This window comes from Miscanthus floridulus, chromosome 10 (genome assembly GCF_019320115.1).
Source record: "Miscanthus floridulus cultivar M001 chromosome 10, ASM1932011v1, whole genome shotgun sequence".
Lineage (NCBI taxonomy): Eukaryota > Viridiplantae > Streptophyta > Magnoliopsida > Poales > Poaceae > Miscanthus > Miscanthus floridulus.
Genome location: NC_089589.1, coordinates 44,888,394 through 44,903,607, shown reverse-complemented (window position 1 = coordinate 44,903,607; position 15,214 = coordinate 44,888,394). Strand labels below are relative to the sequence as shown.

The window sequence follows — 15,214 nt, the reverse complement described above, 5'->3', positions numbered from 1 at the left end:
TGGAATCTAGACACAAGTGATAGTGTAGTGCAGTGGTAGATTAGCAGACACGTGAGGGAGAGGTCGAGGTCATGAGTTCGAATCCCACCGGCCGCGTTAGCCGTGAATTTTGCACAAAAAATACAGCGACTTCGATGAAGACGGACGGGCGCTGGCCGGTGGCGGCCTTCCTCGAAAAAAAATTTGCTATTATTTTTGGGTTTTTTCGCATTTTCATTTTGCCGAGTGTAAATCTTTGCCGAGTGCTTTTCCGGCACTCGGCAAAGGCTTTGTCGAGTGCCCGATAAAAAGCACTCGGCAAAGGCTTCTTTGCCGATTAATTTTTTGCCGAGTGCCGCAGCCACTTGGCAAAGTGTCGGTTTCCAGTAGTGGTTGATTGTTATTTGTCTTTGTATCATAACATATTAAAATTTTGTTATTGCCAAACTATATAAACAAATGTAAATTGTTAATTGTCTTTGTGCCAACACAGATCATATTTTATCGGATTTGTGATTTTGTCTAACGGGCTTCTTATTCTCTAAACTGAAAATTGCAAATTATACTTATGTACTTCCTCCATCCCAGAATATAGGTCGTCGTACCATTCAAAAAAATATCAGAAAGGAAGACGTACGTTTTAGCTTCTACTCCCTCCGTCCCAGATTAATTGGATGTCTGGGATTCAAAATTTGTCCAAGAATACATGTTCGTATAAGAGCGCAAAGCTTATAGCATTAGGCCTACCAGCTAACAGCATTAGGCCTATCAGCGGCCAGCAGTAGAGTGTCAGCCACACAACTTTGTCCATTCATTGTCCGCTAGCACAAGCGTCAGACCATTTCTATAGGGGTAAAATCATAATTTCCCATCTACACTAATGCCCTGACAGAAGACCTAGGCGTGCGGTTATTGTTCGACAGAGAGAGTAGCTCCTATACCAGAGTACAGCACTGGTCCATCCATCACCTCCTGTCATCCACGATACAAACAAAAAATGAAAAGAATCAGATGGTGTGGGAGGCCTCCCAGCCGGAGCGCTGCTCCCAAGCTGCATGCAGGTGCAAGATTCCTGTAGGGTGCCAAAGTCTTTTTAGTCCTCGTTGGTCTCTGTGACAACTTCTAGAACGTCATATAAAATATATGCAATAAATGTTCATTGAAAAAGGAATATTTTCTAAGAAAGGCAGAGTAGGTTTGACCTCTACTGCACCCTTGTATATAGAGATAGAACAAGCTTCACCAATAATGTCAGGATGCCAAAGCCCCAACCGTTGTCCCACAAAACAACTCCTAATGGGCTCTTAATTATTGGTACTGCAGGTTGGCGGCATACTCAAAGTGTTTCTGGTAGTGGTTTGGGGCCGGCGTTGTGCATCATGAACAGGGGCGAGGAGCAACAACAACTCGGTCTGGAGGACCTTCTGGTGAGTTTTGGCATGCAATCCCTTAGCTTGTAGCCTTCTGTCGTCACTGAAGGATGTTCTGATGCATGTAAACGCTTATGCGAAACACAGGGCACCATGAGCACTGCTGCTCCCCCTGCAGCCGTCCCCGCAGCCGCCGGTGAAGAAGTGGCTACTGCACCTGCATCATCGGAAGCAACAGCAGCTCCCTCGACGAGGAAGCATAGGAACCCGAGTCTGTACGCCAACGTACCTGCAGCTGAGATAATTGACTCGCTCCCCCTGGAGACGCGGCTCATGGTGCGCCGTCGGCAGTATGGAGGCTTCTGGCAAGCTGAGTTCCTACTCAAGGGCATGGCTGCCGCTGGCACATGCTTCGAGCCAGAAGCATCAGACATCTTCCTCGCCAGCTTACCCAAGTCCGGCACCACCTGGCTCAAGGCCCTTGCCTTCGCGACGCTCAACCGTGCCACACACTCGCCGTCCGACGGCCAACACCCGCTCAACCACCGGAACCCGCACGACTGTGTCGGCTTCCTGGAGTTCATGATCATCCAGCAGCAGCAGCACGACGACGCCGGTGCTAGGGGTTTGTATGAGGCCCTCCCTTCTTCTCCACGGCTGTTTGCAACACACCTTCCCTACTCCCAGCTTCCCCATGCCATCACGGAGGAGGGTTCCCGGTGCCGGATCGTGTACGTATGCCGGGATCCCAAGGACGTGCTCATCTCCTACTGGAACTTCTACAAGAAGGTGGAAGCGACGGCAGCCGCCACTGCCGGTGGCGACGGCGACGGCCAGGACTCTGCAGGCGTGACCAAATTCGAGGAGGCTTTTGAGCTCTTCTGTGAGGGACGGTTCCCCGGAGGGCCACACTGGCTGCATGCCCTAGAATACTGGCACGCAAGCCAGAGGAGGCCGGACCAGGTGCTGTTCCTCAGGTACGAAGACATGCTGGGAGATCCGGTGGGTAACCTCAAGAAGCTAGCAGCGTTCATGGGGTGCACCTTCTCTGAGGAGGACGAGGAGGATGGGGTGGTGGATCAGATCGTGGAGCTGTGCAGCTTGGAGAATCTCAAGAGCAAGGACGTCAACAAGAACGGGAGTACGCGGCTGGGCATCAAGAGTGAGTCATTCTTCAGGAAGGGGCAGGTCGGCGACTGGAAAAACTACATGACCATGGACATGGCGGCGAGGCTGGATAAGATTGTTGAGGAGGCCACCCGAGGTTCTGGGCTCACCTTTGGGGACTCCTCACTCCTCGGTCGAGGTTAATTAAGAAGCATTCTCACCATCATCTTAGATCGATGGCACTGTGTTCGATCTAGAGATTACTTTCCATCATCGAAAAATAAAGATTGTACAACTTGTGTTTGCGTGGAATCATGGATCTAGTTCTGTATCGATCATTAGGTTTGGTGTTTTGCATCCATACGTCACGTATGGTCAGGAGGCACATGGGCTACTCTAGTCTGGTATGATAAGCGTGAACCTTGTGGTGTGTGCGGTTGTTACAAGAAAAGATGGATCACTTTACTTCTTCTATAAGGAAATTATGTTCTTATTAATTTCAGATATGTTGTGTACGGTTGTTACAAGAAAAGATGGATCGCTTTTACTTCTTCTATAAGGAAATTATGTTCTTATTAATTTCAGATATGATCCTTGTTATAGGAGTACATATAGATATATGGTTCTGAATAGAGACAAAGTTCTAAAGATACAATAGGTTTAGAAATAGTATCTTACGTACTCCAAGTAGATGTAGAGTCCTACTCAATCATGTATGAAGTCCTACTACGACATGTATCAACTGGACTATATCTATACCTAATCTATACAATAAAGGAGCGAAGAAATTGAAAATCTATTGTCACCGGAAAAACTTCCTACCCACCTTAGATTGTCAGGTGGACCGACAATAGAAGGACGACACGAACATTCGAAACATGCGTGTTTTGCATTGTAGAGGACTCCTGCCCCCCCCCCCCCCCCCCCCCCCCCCCCCCCCCCACCCCCCCGCATGTGCCCACACAGGTTTTCTTCTCCCGTCCGATCGTCGCCTCTTGCCGACCTGCGCCCCTACGCGCGTACAAGCGTACAAGGAATAACCGCCCTCTCTGGCACGCTTCGTCGCACCCCTCCCTGCCCGCGTACCCCTTCGACTGTGCACCAAGAAAGCCCCTGACGTGGACGCTTCGCGAGACTGGCGTACTCCCTCGCCGCGGACGCTAGGGCGTGCGGGGCCGGGAACGCCGCCGCGGGAGTGTGGAGGACGCTTGGAATGCAGTGCCGGGAAAGCCCTCGACGCGGACGCCGGGTGCACGGAGCCGGGCGTATAGGGCTGGGAACGCCGCCGCGGGTTGAAGAAGAGGCGCCGGTTGTACCAAGAACTTCGTCTCCCAGGCGGGGAGGATCTGCGCCCGTCGATCATGCTGCCGGTGTTCTTGGGCACGTCCTTCACCTCCGGATAAAGCGGGGGCGGCTCCTGGTTCGTCCCCTTCCTCTTGCCTTTGGCCATGATCTCTCTATTGTATCGTATCTGTGCTAATCTCAAGCAGCTGTGCACCGAGGTTGTTGCGATGGTGTCAGAGATGTTCGTTCATCCGATGCCTGGTGACAGGCAGGAGGCCATGAGGTTCTGAGCCACATCTATGAAGACGACGAGCAAACAAAATTCAAATTTGTTGGTGAGATAGGTCTTCGTTGGTTAATTTCTGTTTGCACAAATGAATTGGTCTCATGATTTCGGATATGGATGCTTGGGAAATTCTAATCTAATTTTTTGTATATGGTTTTACTGTTGATGATCTGAATATGTGTGAATGCCTTTTTTCAGAATGTCTCTTCTGCCTCCAGTACGTTTTGTACCTACCGTTCAGAAAATAATACCAGATTTTGGAAGTTCATACATATCTCGGCTTTAGTGATCTATTTTTTTACTGCCATTTATTTACTTATATTGATAAATGTGCCTTACATATTCTGCCTCTATGGGTACTAGCCCTACTAAAATAAGTGATTGCTTCTGTAAGTATTATTTTTGTTGATTCTTCTAAAGTAATCATGTCCTCATCCACAAGGTAGCATGTAAATTACAGTAAGTTACGAAAAGATAATGGTAGGCTCTCTAGCTACAAGTTAGACTCTTGCTTCAGTTTATATCTATATATGACATATCTGAGTTCAGTTTTAGTATTTGATTATACATTTTCCTTTTCTAAATTTCAGTTCGCTTAGCGAGCAGAGTGCTGTCTCTTTGCAGAGACAGGCTGAAAAGGTAGATGACCATCACTACCGGTCTACTGTAGATAAACATTTTATTGTCAAATCCCTTGCTATTCTTGCATTGGAGTATATATGACCAGAATGCAATGAAATCATGGCCATAATGACATAATGATCTGAAAGTGCTTGAACAGATTTTTTTTGCCAATTGGTTAGGCATGACTGAAGTTTTGCCGATGCTGCAGTCTCTGTCATGTTTAGCTAGAACCTCTCTGCAGCATGATTTGGTTGACTTAATTTACATGGCTTATGTATTTAGTAATCATTTAGTTCCCCTTTAAAAATATCATGTGAACGTCTTAAAAATGAAGCATCAGGTTTATGGAAAAGAATGTGTGCCTAGAGCTAAAGCTGCATTCTTCACAGGCTGTAACATTAGTACCATATATATCCATAATCTCAATTTTTTTCCATATATATTAGATTGCTGCCGTTGGGTATCTAACATTTGCTCAATTGTATAATTAGATATTCGGCTAACAGATTACAATGTTGCAGTAGTATTTTCTTTCCTGAAATCTCCTTGGTAGTATTAACAATTCTATTGATTCAAATCAGTTTTTTGTTGGCCAAAGTGCCTCCTTTTGACTATTTGGTTTTAGATTCTGCACCTCTGGTATTTACAGTGATATAGTTGTTTATCCCTTCGTTGGTTCCACCAGACAAGTGGATTTTCTTGACATTGTCTGATAAATGAACGTGCTTCCTCTGCAGAAGATGTTTTAACCTATATAATCTTGTAACAAGAGTGTAACTTTATCACATTGTGATCACCATGCCTTTGCTTGTTTACTTCAAGAGATCATGGTGGCCGTGTAAAAAGAAGTATTGGAATATGTCTCATGATAACAAAGAGAAAAGACGGGCTAGAATCAAGAGCGTCAATGTAACTACGTGCAAAGTTACGGACTATGGCCGGGTTTCCAAAATGGCATTGACAAATTCGAATGCACCAATATAAAAAATTCATGATATAATTATAAATTCTCTTTGCCTAATAATACTTACATATTCTTTCTTATTCTCGATAGCCATATATCTGAGCAGTATTTATTCTTTTGAGCATACTATAGGTCACGCGTACCTTGTGTTGTCTGGTTTTGCCCAATAATTGTGGGTTCAACAATCCCCTAAAAAAATTGGGAGACGCTATATTTCAGGTGCCTGAAATATACAATGTTTTCAGGCGACGGCTTGTAGCTGTCAGATTAGCATCCAGCGGTGACAATCGTCATCCAGCGGTTTCTATTGATAAGCAGACAAAACAGGTCCGCAAGCAGACAAAACGGGTCCGCAACCAAACTCAGAACATAGATCTACTCCTTAACGGGTCCAAAAAACCCGTTAAGCTTGCTAGAGGTGTACCGAATGAATAAACATGGGTCTATTTCTTCACATTGAACTGGGCTTCACACAGTGAACCAAAAACACATAAATTTGTCCCACTTAAACCCCCTGCTACAAGTTAAATGTCCCAGCTCGTGCATGTGAAGTCCACAGAATATGGAACACTAGGATCACTGCATAGTCTCACCCGACAAGATTCACATATTAAGATATTCTGAGCAAACAAAGGCACAATGAGTATGATCTTGAAAATTTCAAAACATAAATACGAAAATTGCACATTTCAAATAGTGCAACTAGTACTTGTTGATAATGCAATTATACTGTTGCTTTTCCTATACGAAGATCAGACATTTAACTTGGCTTATCGTGGTATTTCTTCTTCATTTGCTCGATCACCACAGAAGATATATCGATGTTGACATCTTGATAACTATCATCTATCATGTTTTCACCAAATACTGCAACAATCAAGAGAAGATAAACCATATAAGTAATTCCACTAGATCTGAAGTAATGTAGACATCTTGTGTTTAGTATTTGTGGTTAAATTGATCATTACAATTAATAAATAAAAGCACATCTATGCTTGTGACTAATGACGAGGATTTATCTCGAAATCAGCCAGGAAATTCAGTTTTTAGTCAGACATTGTGTTTCTTGACAAACTGTCAGAAACTATCCTTAAATGCCATTAGTGAGATTAAGTAGTAGTGATAAAATGACCGTATCATGACGTAGGCTGCAGAAGTATGAAACTTAATAGAGATCAACATTTATTGATATGTCAACAAGGATCTTGAGTGCTTGAGCATGCTTACCAGCGAGATCACAAGGCCAAGCTGTAGCGTGTTGCTCCTGCATGTGCTGGGACATCTCATAGCTCTCTAGCTGCAGTGTTCTCTGGTTCAGGAAGCTCTCGCTCGCCTTCAGGTCTGCCTCAAGTGTCGCCTCTGGGTCACTGTCCCTCATCTCAAGATTGGCTTCATTAAAATGAGCAGTTCAGTTTCTTGTCAGATGTTGTACTGCATCAACAAAGGAGTTAGCGGTGAATGAATGAAGTCCTACTTGACAACATCCTAAAACAAGCACACAACCACTATGTGTGGATTAGTCAGAAAATGCGTTGAATTCATTAAAGCTTTATACACTCTTATTACTCCTACATGCAAGTTCATTGGTATACCTTCCGTTTTTGGTTCTGAAAGAAAATTGCACGAAATTAACTTAAGCTACATTTCTGTCCAGATTCATTGACGTATCCCACCTGCAGTCCTAAACAACAACTACATATTCTATCCAGATTCACCACGCCAATTTCTTGCAGGCCAAACAGACATGCGAGAAATTCTTCCTAGAATCACTGAAAGCAACTTGCGAGTAATCTATTAGCTAGGAGTACTACTGAAATTTCATTTCTGTTTGGTCCGTCCGGAAATCAACAGATACAATTCCTTTGTGTAAGTGATTACAATTTTCACAATAAACATATTACAATTTTTTCTATAGTATGACAGACAAATAACTAAAATGTGTTGGCACAAATCACAAATAACATTTTTTTTCTATGGAAAGACAAGGACAAAAATGTTGACTGTGCTGGCAAAAATCACAATTAACAAATTACATTTTTTTTCTATACTATGACAAAGACAAATAGCTTAAATGTGTTGGCACAAATCATAAATAACAATTTTTTCTATGAAAGGACAAGGACAAAATTTGGTGTGGGCTTGCACAAATCACAATAAACAAAGCAAAAGGTGTGTTAGCACAAATTACAAGAAACAATTTTTTTCTATGAAAGGGCAAGGACAAATTTGGTGTGGGCTTGCACAAATCACAATAAACAAAGCAAAAGGTTTGTTAGCACAAATCATAAAGAAACAATTTTTTTTCTATGAAATGACAAGGACAAAAATTTGGTGTGGGCTTGCACAAATCACAATAAACAAAGGAATAGGTGTGTTAGCACAAATCACAAGAAACTACTAAAAACAAGCTGCTAAACGTTATGCGCAAAGATTAACAATCGTGAGAGCCAGGATAAGGAGCTTAGCGGTGCATAGTTTACCAGAGGGGGCCACAGTGTGCTGGTACATCCATAGCTATGAATCCGCTGATGCACTGGGCAGCTTGTCCTTCACCTACCCTCAGAATGTACTGCATAACAAAAGAGAAAGAGAGTCAAGTTCAGATACTGCAACAAGAATAGCAAATGGGCGTGGTACGGCTAATAAGGATCAATTGCACATGCTAAGAACTACAATTGCAGTACCCAATAGCTGTAATTTACATTGTTGGTGATTGCAATTATGTAACTGAATGTATTATTTGTTTGATTTTCATCAACAACAGATATTAATAGTAACAGAGCACTTCAAAATTCAGTAGTATATTGTGGATGCATCTTATTTCTATAGTACTGCACCAAAACTACTGGAAAGTAGCTTGAGCATATTTTCCAAGCTCTACCGTTTTGTGAACTCAAATTTGAGTATTCTGTATGTAAGAAAATTATATATCACATAGAAACCAGCCATCACCTAAAATGTTCCGGCTGCTGTCAGGACTCCACTTCTGGTTTGTGACTTTAACTACACTGAAGACTGATGTTATTGCAAAAATCAATCATGTTATAGGTTTGGGAAAGAAGAATATTGTTGATGATACTAACAGTTTGCCTGTGTAGTATAGGTTGCCAAGTATAGGAGGAACCAGCCCCACCAGTTCATTCTCGCTAAGGTCTCTGAGAAACAATTTCGGACAAAAGATTTCATTATGGGCTAGTAAAGATAAAGAGATCAATAAGCATGGATTCAAGTGTCTCTTTTTGTACTCACCGGACAGCAAGAGCCTACATGACGCTAATCACTTCTGGAATTTTGCCAATCAGTCTATTTTCTTGAAGTGACCTGTAAAACAACAATGCAAGGATCAAACAAAAGGACTACATGGTACATATATATGAGGACATAAGTCTGCTGAAGTATAGAAGATTTGAATTGTATGCATATTTATCTAATTCTATTGATATTATGATGCAGGAGAAGTTGATAACAACAATGGCAGTGTACGTGTAACAAAGAAAACTAAGAAGAGAAAAGTCAACAATTGAGAAAACAAGGAACAACATATGGAAGTGCAAATTACCAATCAAAAGGAAGCGTGCAGTCCAGTTTAATTTATGTAATTGTCTTGGAAGAAACATGTGACAATTCTCATCTTGTATACCGGTCCAACTCTGCAACAGTTCCGTTCAGTTATTAAAAAACCTGAGCATTAGAGCAATATTATTCATCATCAAACAATCTAAATGATAGTACAATTGGACTCTGAAAGTAAAGAGTTTTCTTAGCACAAGCTTTCTGAATATATGTTTTTCCTGCTTAATCAAATGTGAAAAGGAAAACAAAATAGTGGGAAAGTTATATCTAAAGACAGGATATTGCACATATTAAACACCATAATTGCAGAAATTTAGGTGTGCAATTTACTATTTATAAATGTGCAATCAAGAAATGGATATTAAACACAGCTTTCTTGTACAGTATATGCAACACACAGTTAAAAGATGTGAGCTCCTACTATTCTACTACAACAGCCAAGAAGAGGAGCCAAGAAGAGGATACTACAGACTACAACTATTCAAAATTCAGCTGGTGTACAAACCTCCGCAATGGCTGCTGAAACGATCTCTCCATGCTTCTTCAGAACCATGGTGTACAACCCTTCGTAGCTTAGCCATTTAAATTCAGACCTGTTCGTTCAAGCAAGAAACATCTTCTATATAAGCGACAGAATCAAGACCTAATATATAACTGAATGACATCTCAGGGTCAGTACAAAAATGTGCACGTCTCACTCTGACTCAAAAAGACTTACCCAAGGCTATACACAGCTTGGTGGAGCATGTCAATCCTTGTCCACCCATCCTTCACTGGGTTGAAGCACTCATTGAGCACGCCGAGCACCACCGCAAGCTTCATGTTGCATTCCTTGAGAGCTGGTCGATTCCTCTTTCTGAATCCTTTAGAGCGCCCACGAGAAACTATCCCCAGTAGGGTTCATTACGCCTGTCACTTCTGATAGCTGAGCAGAGAGCTGAAACATGCATCCAAACAAAAAAAAGGCACCGTGTTCAGTTTATATAACACAAGAAGGAGAAACGAACAGTTAAACTCCACACACCAACAGAGATTCAGTTAAAAACATAACAACAAAGGAGAAACTCTGAATTTCATGGGTACTCGATGCTGATTTCTTCATGCATAATAGGTTTGGTTTGTCTATGGATTGCTCTTGGTTTAAATTTAAAATTGCATTTGTTCTATGCCTCGGGATCTCAAACTGAAACTCTGAACATGTTAAGGTCTCTCGGGCCCTGATACTCTGAACATACCAATTTCTGTTTACTGTGATCACTAACCTCATCCAATACATTTATTGGTAAGAGGTACTTGCTCCAATTCTTTTTCCATCTGTTTTGCTGGAAGATCAGAAACACAGTATTTTTTCTGCATAAGTTCCTGTACCATATGAATGCTATGGTAGCTCAGTAGCAGCAAGGTCCTCTTTCCTATAAAAAAAAGGTGCTCTTCCATGGACTTTCGTTTAAAGACACTACAGAGTTTTGTTGAGATAGATGTATTTCTATGCATGTTTTGCAAATGGTTTAACCATTTATTTTGTTTTCTTTCTTTTGGTTTATGAACAATTTACATGAAAGGCAGAGAACATTTTTTGAGGATAATACATGAAGCTACAGTATGTTAGGAGTCTCAGCTCATAAAAACCAAAAAGCTTTCCTATTTGTCTCATCTACCTAGACATACCTTCTTATCAGATAAATGTCCTATCAGAAAATGCTCCGATAGTAGTAATCATGTTATATTCCTATAATAAGATAACACCTTGCTATATGCAGGTTGTCAATTTCAGCTAGAAGTGTTTGGTTAAACTTGGTAGGGACAGATTGTAGGGTTTAGTTACATGAACTTGTAGGAATAAGCCAATGAGCTCAGCTGGGAAGTTACAAAATATCAGTATTTGAAGATAGGATACTTATTTCAGGATGTATGATCTTTGTTTTATTGGTAAAGAATGTGTGATCCTTGGTCCTATCCATTGTCATTATGCACTTCTGATTTTGCATATACAGTCCATGTTGTTTGGCGTCACTTTAATAATCCAGACCCCATGTTGAATATATTTAACTATAGTTAGGAGTTAATATAAATCTGAAGTCAGGGTTCTGCTTCCGTTAATCACTATTTCGTAACAAATATACATTATCTATAGTTTGCTATCTATTCTTTCTAAAATTGTAAATAAAATCCAAGGGACAATAAAATCATATTCTGTATGCATATATATTTTTCCTCAGCTGTCACCGCCTGAAAACAGAGAACACAAAGCACAGAGTTGCTGCCGCTCGCTCAGCTTCAGATGAACTCGTGATACTACTTGTTCAAAGAGCAAGAAACCGATTTCAGAGATACCAACGAGGATGCCCATTCCTGGATTCTCCTCGTTGCCCAAACACAAAGAAACAGAGCTGCCAGGAGCAGTAATCCGGAGCATAATGGCTGGCTGGTCCTGCCGTTGCCCGACCATCGTAGCAAAACCAGCAAGCAGAAGCAGTTTGCAGCTGCTGCATCTCATTGAGTTGGAGTTGGAGAGGAGGAGAAGAGTTCAAGCCAATCAATAATTGGTAGATGCAGCTACCATGCCACACTCTACATCTACCTGTGGCCTTCTGCTACTAGTACTGGCCGATGGTGTATCCATGGATCCATTGACACTTCTACCTCTAGCTCGGCCTAGCCCTGATCTGAACTGCATCAGTTTTACTCCTCCAGAAGCGTAACGGAAATCAGTGGGGACTACAGAAGAAAGGATGGGAGCAAGCGAGCAGGATGTGGATCAGTGGATGTGCAACAGGGTTCAGTTGGGCTAGCTTCTGTTCGATACAAATGGACAAGGAGGTGAGGTGTCACGCGCTCAGAATAGAATCTTTCTAGGCGGTTCTTCCCCGTTCTACCTCCTCCCTCTCCGTTTGAAACAATTATACCAACAACCTCATCATGCAAAACTAGATCTACAGATCGACATTTAACTAAAAAACATATGAGCTCACCCCTAAAAACAGGTCAGCAAGCACCATTGCTCAACTTAGCTACGAATCCACTTCTTACAAGCAATCCAAACCGAAACCACTAACAAAATCAAAGAGGACCAAATCGAATCAGCAGCGACAAGGGATTTTCAAGCAACAAACCTCAACGGAGCGTGCGGCGAACGCAGGTAGGTGCCGATCTCAAGCTATGGCGGAGACGAGCGAGCCGTGGGCGGCATCTTGCGGGCAGCATCTTCAGGCGGGGCGCAGGCACGGCATTTGAAGCTGGGGTGCTTGTCGTGGAGCGACGGAATCCGAGGCCGGCCGGGGGCTACACGCGGCGGGCGCTCGTCCGAGTGACCGAGCTGGCGGCGACAGCTTCCGAGTGAGAAGATGGGGAAGGGAGAGAGGGAGATGCCAGCGCGGGCGGCAGTGGGCGCTCGCGGCGCTGCCGTGGCGTGGGATGGGGGAGGTCCGCGGCGAGCTCGATCGGTGTTAGCGGGTGCAGTCGAGCTCGATCGGACCCAATAAGAACCAAACAAAGCCACGGACCCAATACAAAAGCATACGAGCGCACGGATCGCAAGCTCCATCGGAGGCGTCGCCTGAAGACAAGCCCAGAATTCAGGCGACTGAGGAATAGCAAATATGAAAAAAATTGTGGGTTCAACAATACTTTGGGTAAATTAACAAATATATAATAGTTATGTTTATATTACTCACGCCTTAAGGTTATGGTCTGGTAAGTATAAAAAATAATTTTAAAACCACAACCTCAAGTATCTAAAAATCTTAATTTTTTCTCTAATATATATTTAAGATGTAGTCTACCACAACTTTAAACACGTGCGTGTAGCCGTAATATTAAAGAGGCAAAATTTCTACCATAAATAATTTTTTTGTCCAACTTAATACTAAAATAACTCGGTCTCTGTCATCAGCCTCGGAAAACCGTGTCCGTTTTTTCTCCGTTAACCACTATTGTATCCGGCGTTCCCATCTACGCGTCCTTCTCCTGTTTCTTTTCCTTCTTTTTCCGTTTCCTCCGCCGCTCAGTTCTATACATGAGTTCTTTTTTTCAATTTTTCTCCCCTATTTTTCCAACAGGAAATCAAATGGAATAAATCGAGAAAACGTAGTGTAGAAGAAAAGGATGTAGGCGTTCCAATCCAAACGTAGAGTAGAAGAAGGAATAAATACATAAAATCAATGGTAAACAAACATGGATTTAGCATTCCAATAAAAAAGCAACACAGATCATGCACTACGGGATACAGTAGTTTTATCGAGTGGCAGGAGCATTCGGCGAAGGCCCAAAAACACTCGGCAACTGCTTTCCGAGTATAACATGCGGCATACAACACACGGCATCTGTGTTGTCAAGTGTTTTTTATCCGAGTGTCAAATTTAACACTCGGCAAAACAAAAAATTAATTTGCAGAGTGTTTTTCAAAATATACTCGGCAAACCTATTTTCCAAAAAAATAATAATTATCCGGACACAAGGAAGTCAACTCCTGTGGATGCAAACCAATAATCATTCAGCAGAAGCACACCAGGCCCGAAGTGCGCCGTGGACCGGGCCGCCGCCCCCGACGCCGGTGAATGCCGGAGAGCACCACCTCTGACCCGCTTCGGCTCAAACGCACGGAGCTGGTGCTGCTCGCAGCCGGGGCTCCGTCGAGGCTGCCGTGCTCGCCCGCGAAATCGCTGCACGAAGGCACAGAGCACGGCACCACCACTTCATCAAATACCTGAAAGGCACAAACACGTTCAAAACACTCACACCAGAGGCTCGGAGAGTCGAAAAGCACTCCCTCACCTGGCCCCAACGTCGACGATGGCTATCAACCGGGCCCCGACATCGACGATGGCTACCGTCGCCTCCTTGGCCGTCGACCCGCACCATCTCCTTGGCCCGCCGCCTCATCCTCAGCAGGTGAACGGGCGAGATCCAGCGCCACCATCTTCTCGGCCGGCACTGCCTCGCTGGCCTGCCGCCTCTTCGTCAGCTGATGCGTGGGCGAGATCCGGCGCTGCTATGTGCTGGGGCCGCCCCAGGCTCGCTGGTGCGGGGCGAACTCGCGGCTGCGTCGCTGCGGGGAGACGTCGCGTCGGCGCTGGTGCGGTGCCGCGTCGCGCCGCCGTGGCACAGCCGGTGGAGGTGGCTGCTCCCGTCGCGGCGGCGATGCAGGCATGCGAGGCGGAGTCGGCGAGGCAATGGAGGTTGGATGGGGATTTTTTTTTCTTTCTTCTTTTTTTTTTTTTTTTTTGGCCTGGCTTCGATGGCGGGTTGGGGAAAGGATAAGTCGGAGGGGAGCGAGCAAGCAGGAGTGGCGGGCCGATTTATTAAGTGGATTTTTGTCGTTGGCCGACGGTCCTGGATTTAGGCACTGGTAAAGTGATTTTTTTTATTTTTTAATTTTTTTTAAGATTTTTATTTTTTTATCGAGTGTTCTAAATCTGAATATTCGGTAAAGTTTTTTTATTTTTGTTCTTTTTTAAAAATATATATATATTTTTTATTTCTTTGCCGAGTGTTCTAGATCTAGGCACTCGACAAAAAAAATTATTTTTTTTCTCCTTCGTTCACAGAAAAAAAAAAGATTTTTTCTCCTTTGTCGAGTGTTCTAGATCTGGGCACTCGGCAAAGGGTTTTTTTATTTTTTTTTCTGCTCCTTTTTTCTAGAAAAAAAGATTTTATTTCTTTGCCGAGTGTCAATAAAAAAACACTCGACAAACCCCTTTTTGTCGAGTTTTTTTTTGACACTCGGCAAACCTCCTCTTTACCGAGTGTTTTTTTTCGAGTATTTTTAGGGAAGCACTCGACAAATCACTTGTTTGCCGAGTGCCCGATAGAATACACTCGGCAAACATAAAAACACTCGGTAAATTTGACGTTTTCGGTAGTGATGTCTTGCAAATCTTTTTCAAATCGAGTCTTACACGGACCTATCAGAGCGAGGTAAACAAGGAGAAAATCTAGAATAAATTGAGATGACTACAAATAAAATCGGACGACATAAACTTGTCATCACCTTGATGCTATGTCCTGGCATCGCAGTCACCAGGGCTG

General features: G+C 43.2%; 2 protein-coding genes and 1 long non-coding RNA gene across 3 annotated transcripts; 1 reads left to right on the top strand and 2 right to left on the bottom strand.

Moving 5' to 3' along the window:
* The first annotated feature begins 1,249 nt into the window (after window positions 1–1,249).
* Window positions 1,250–2,768, top strand: LOC136490135 (cytosolic sulfotransferase 5-like). Its single transcript, XM_066486614.1, has 2 exons — window positions 1,250–1,406; window positions 1,497–2,768. Exons 1-2 carry the CDS (start codon window positions 1,359–1,361, stop codon window positions 2,658–2,660), a joined length of 1,212 nt encoding a protein of 403 aa, XP_066342711.1. The 5' UTR covers window positions 1,250–1,358; the 3' UTR covers window positions 2,661–2,768.
* A 5,190-nt stretch (window positions 2,769–7,958) lies between these two features.
* LOC136485444 (increased DNA methylation 1-like) lies at window positions 7,959–12,436 on the bottom strand. The gene is made up of 8 exons (XM_066482322.1): window positions 12,301–12,436; window positions 9,906–10,124; window positions 9,693–9,780; window positions 9,174–9,264; window positions 8,864–8,935; window positions 8,698–8,769; window positions 8,567–8,622; window positions 7,959–8,183 (listed from the first exon to the last, which is right to left on the bottom strand). The coding sequence occupies exons 2-5, from the start codon at window positions 10,007–10,009 to the stop codon at window positions 8,913–8,915; spliced, it is 306 nt and encodes a 101-aa protein (XP_066338419.1). The 5' UTR covers window positions 10,010–10,124; window positions 12,301–12,436; the 3' UTR covers window positions 7,959–8,183; window positions 8,567–8,622; window positions 8,698–8,769; window positions 8,864–8,912.
* A 1,159-nt stretch (window positions 12,437–13,595) lies between these two features.
* LOC136490134 (uncharacterized) lies at window positions 13,596–14,442 on the bottom strand. Its single transcript, XR_010767535.1, has 2 exons — window positions 13,961–14,442; window positions 13,596–13,892 (listed from the first exon to the last, which is right to left on the bottom strand). It is a non-coding gene; the product is annotated as an uncharacterized lncRNA (long non-coding RNA).
* Between the last annotated feature and the right edge of the window lie 772 nt (window positions 14,443–15,214).

Coding starts and splice junctions, on each gene's coding strand:
- LOC136485444 (XM_066482322.1), bottom strand. CDS start 10,009: ATGAAGCTTGCGGTGGTGCTCGGCGTGCTCAATGAGTGCTTCAACCCA. Junction 9,781..9,905: donor CAAGCTGTGTATAGCCTTGG/GTAAGTCTTTTT, acceptor TTGAACGAACAG/GTCTGAATTTAAATGGCTAA. Junction 8,936..9,173: donor TGCACGCTTCCTTTTGATTG/GTAATTTGCACT, acceptor GTTGTTTTACAG/GTCACTTCAAGAAAATAGAC.
- LOC136490135 (XM_066486614.1), top strand. CDS start 1,359: ATGAACAGGGGCGAGGAGCAACAACAACTCGGTCTGGAGGACCTTCTG. Junction 1,407..1,496: donor TCGGTCTGGAGGACCTTCTG/GTGAGTTTTGGC, acceptor TGCGAAACACAG/GGCACCATGAGCACTGCTGC.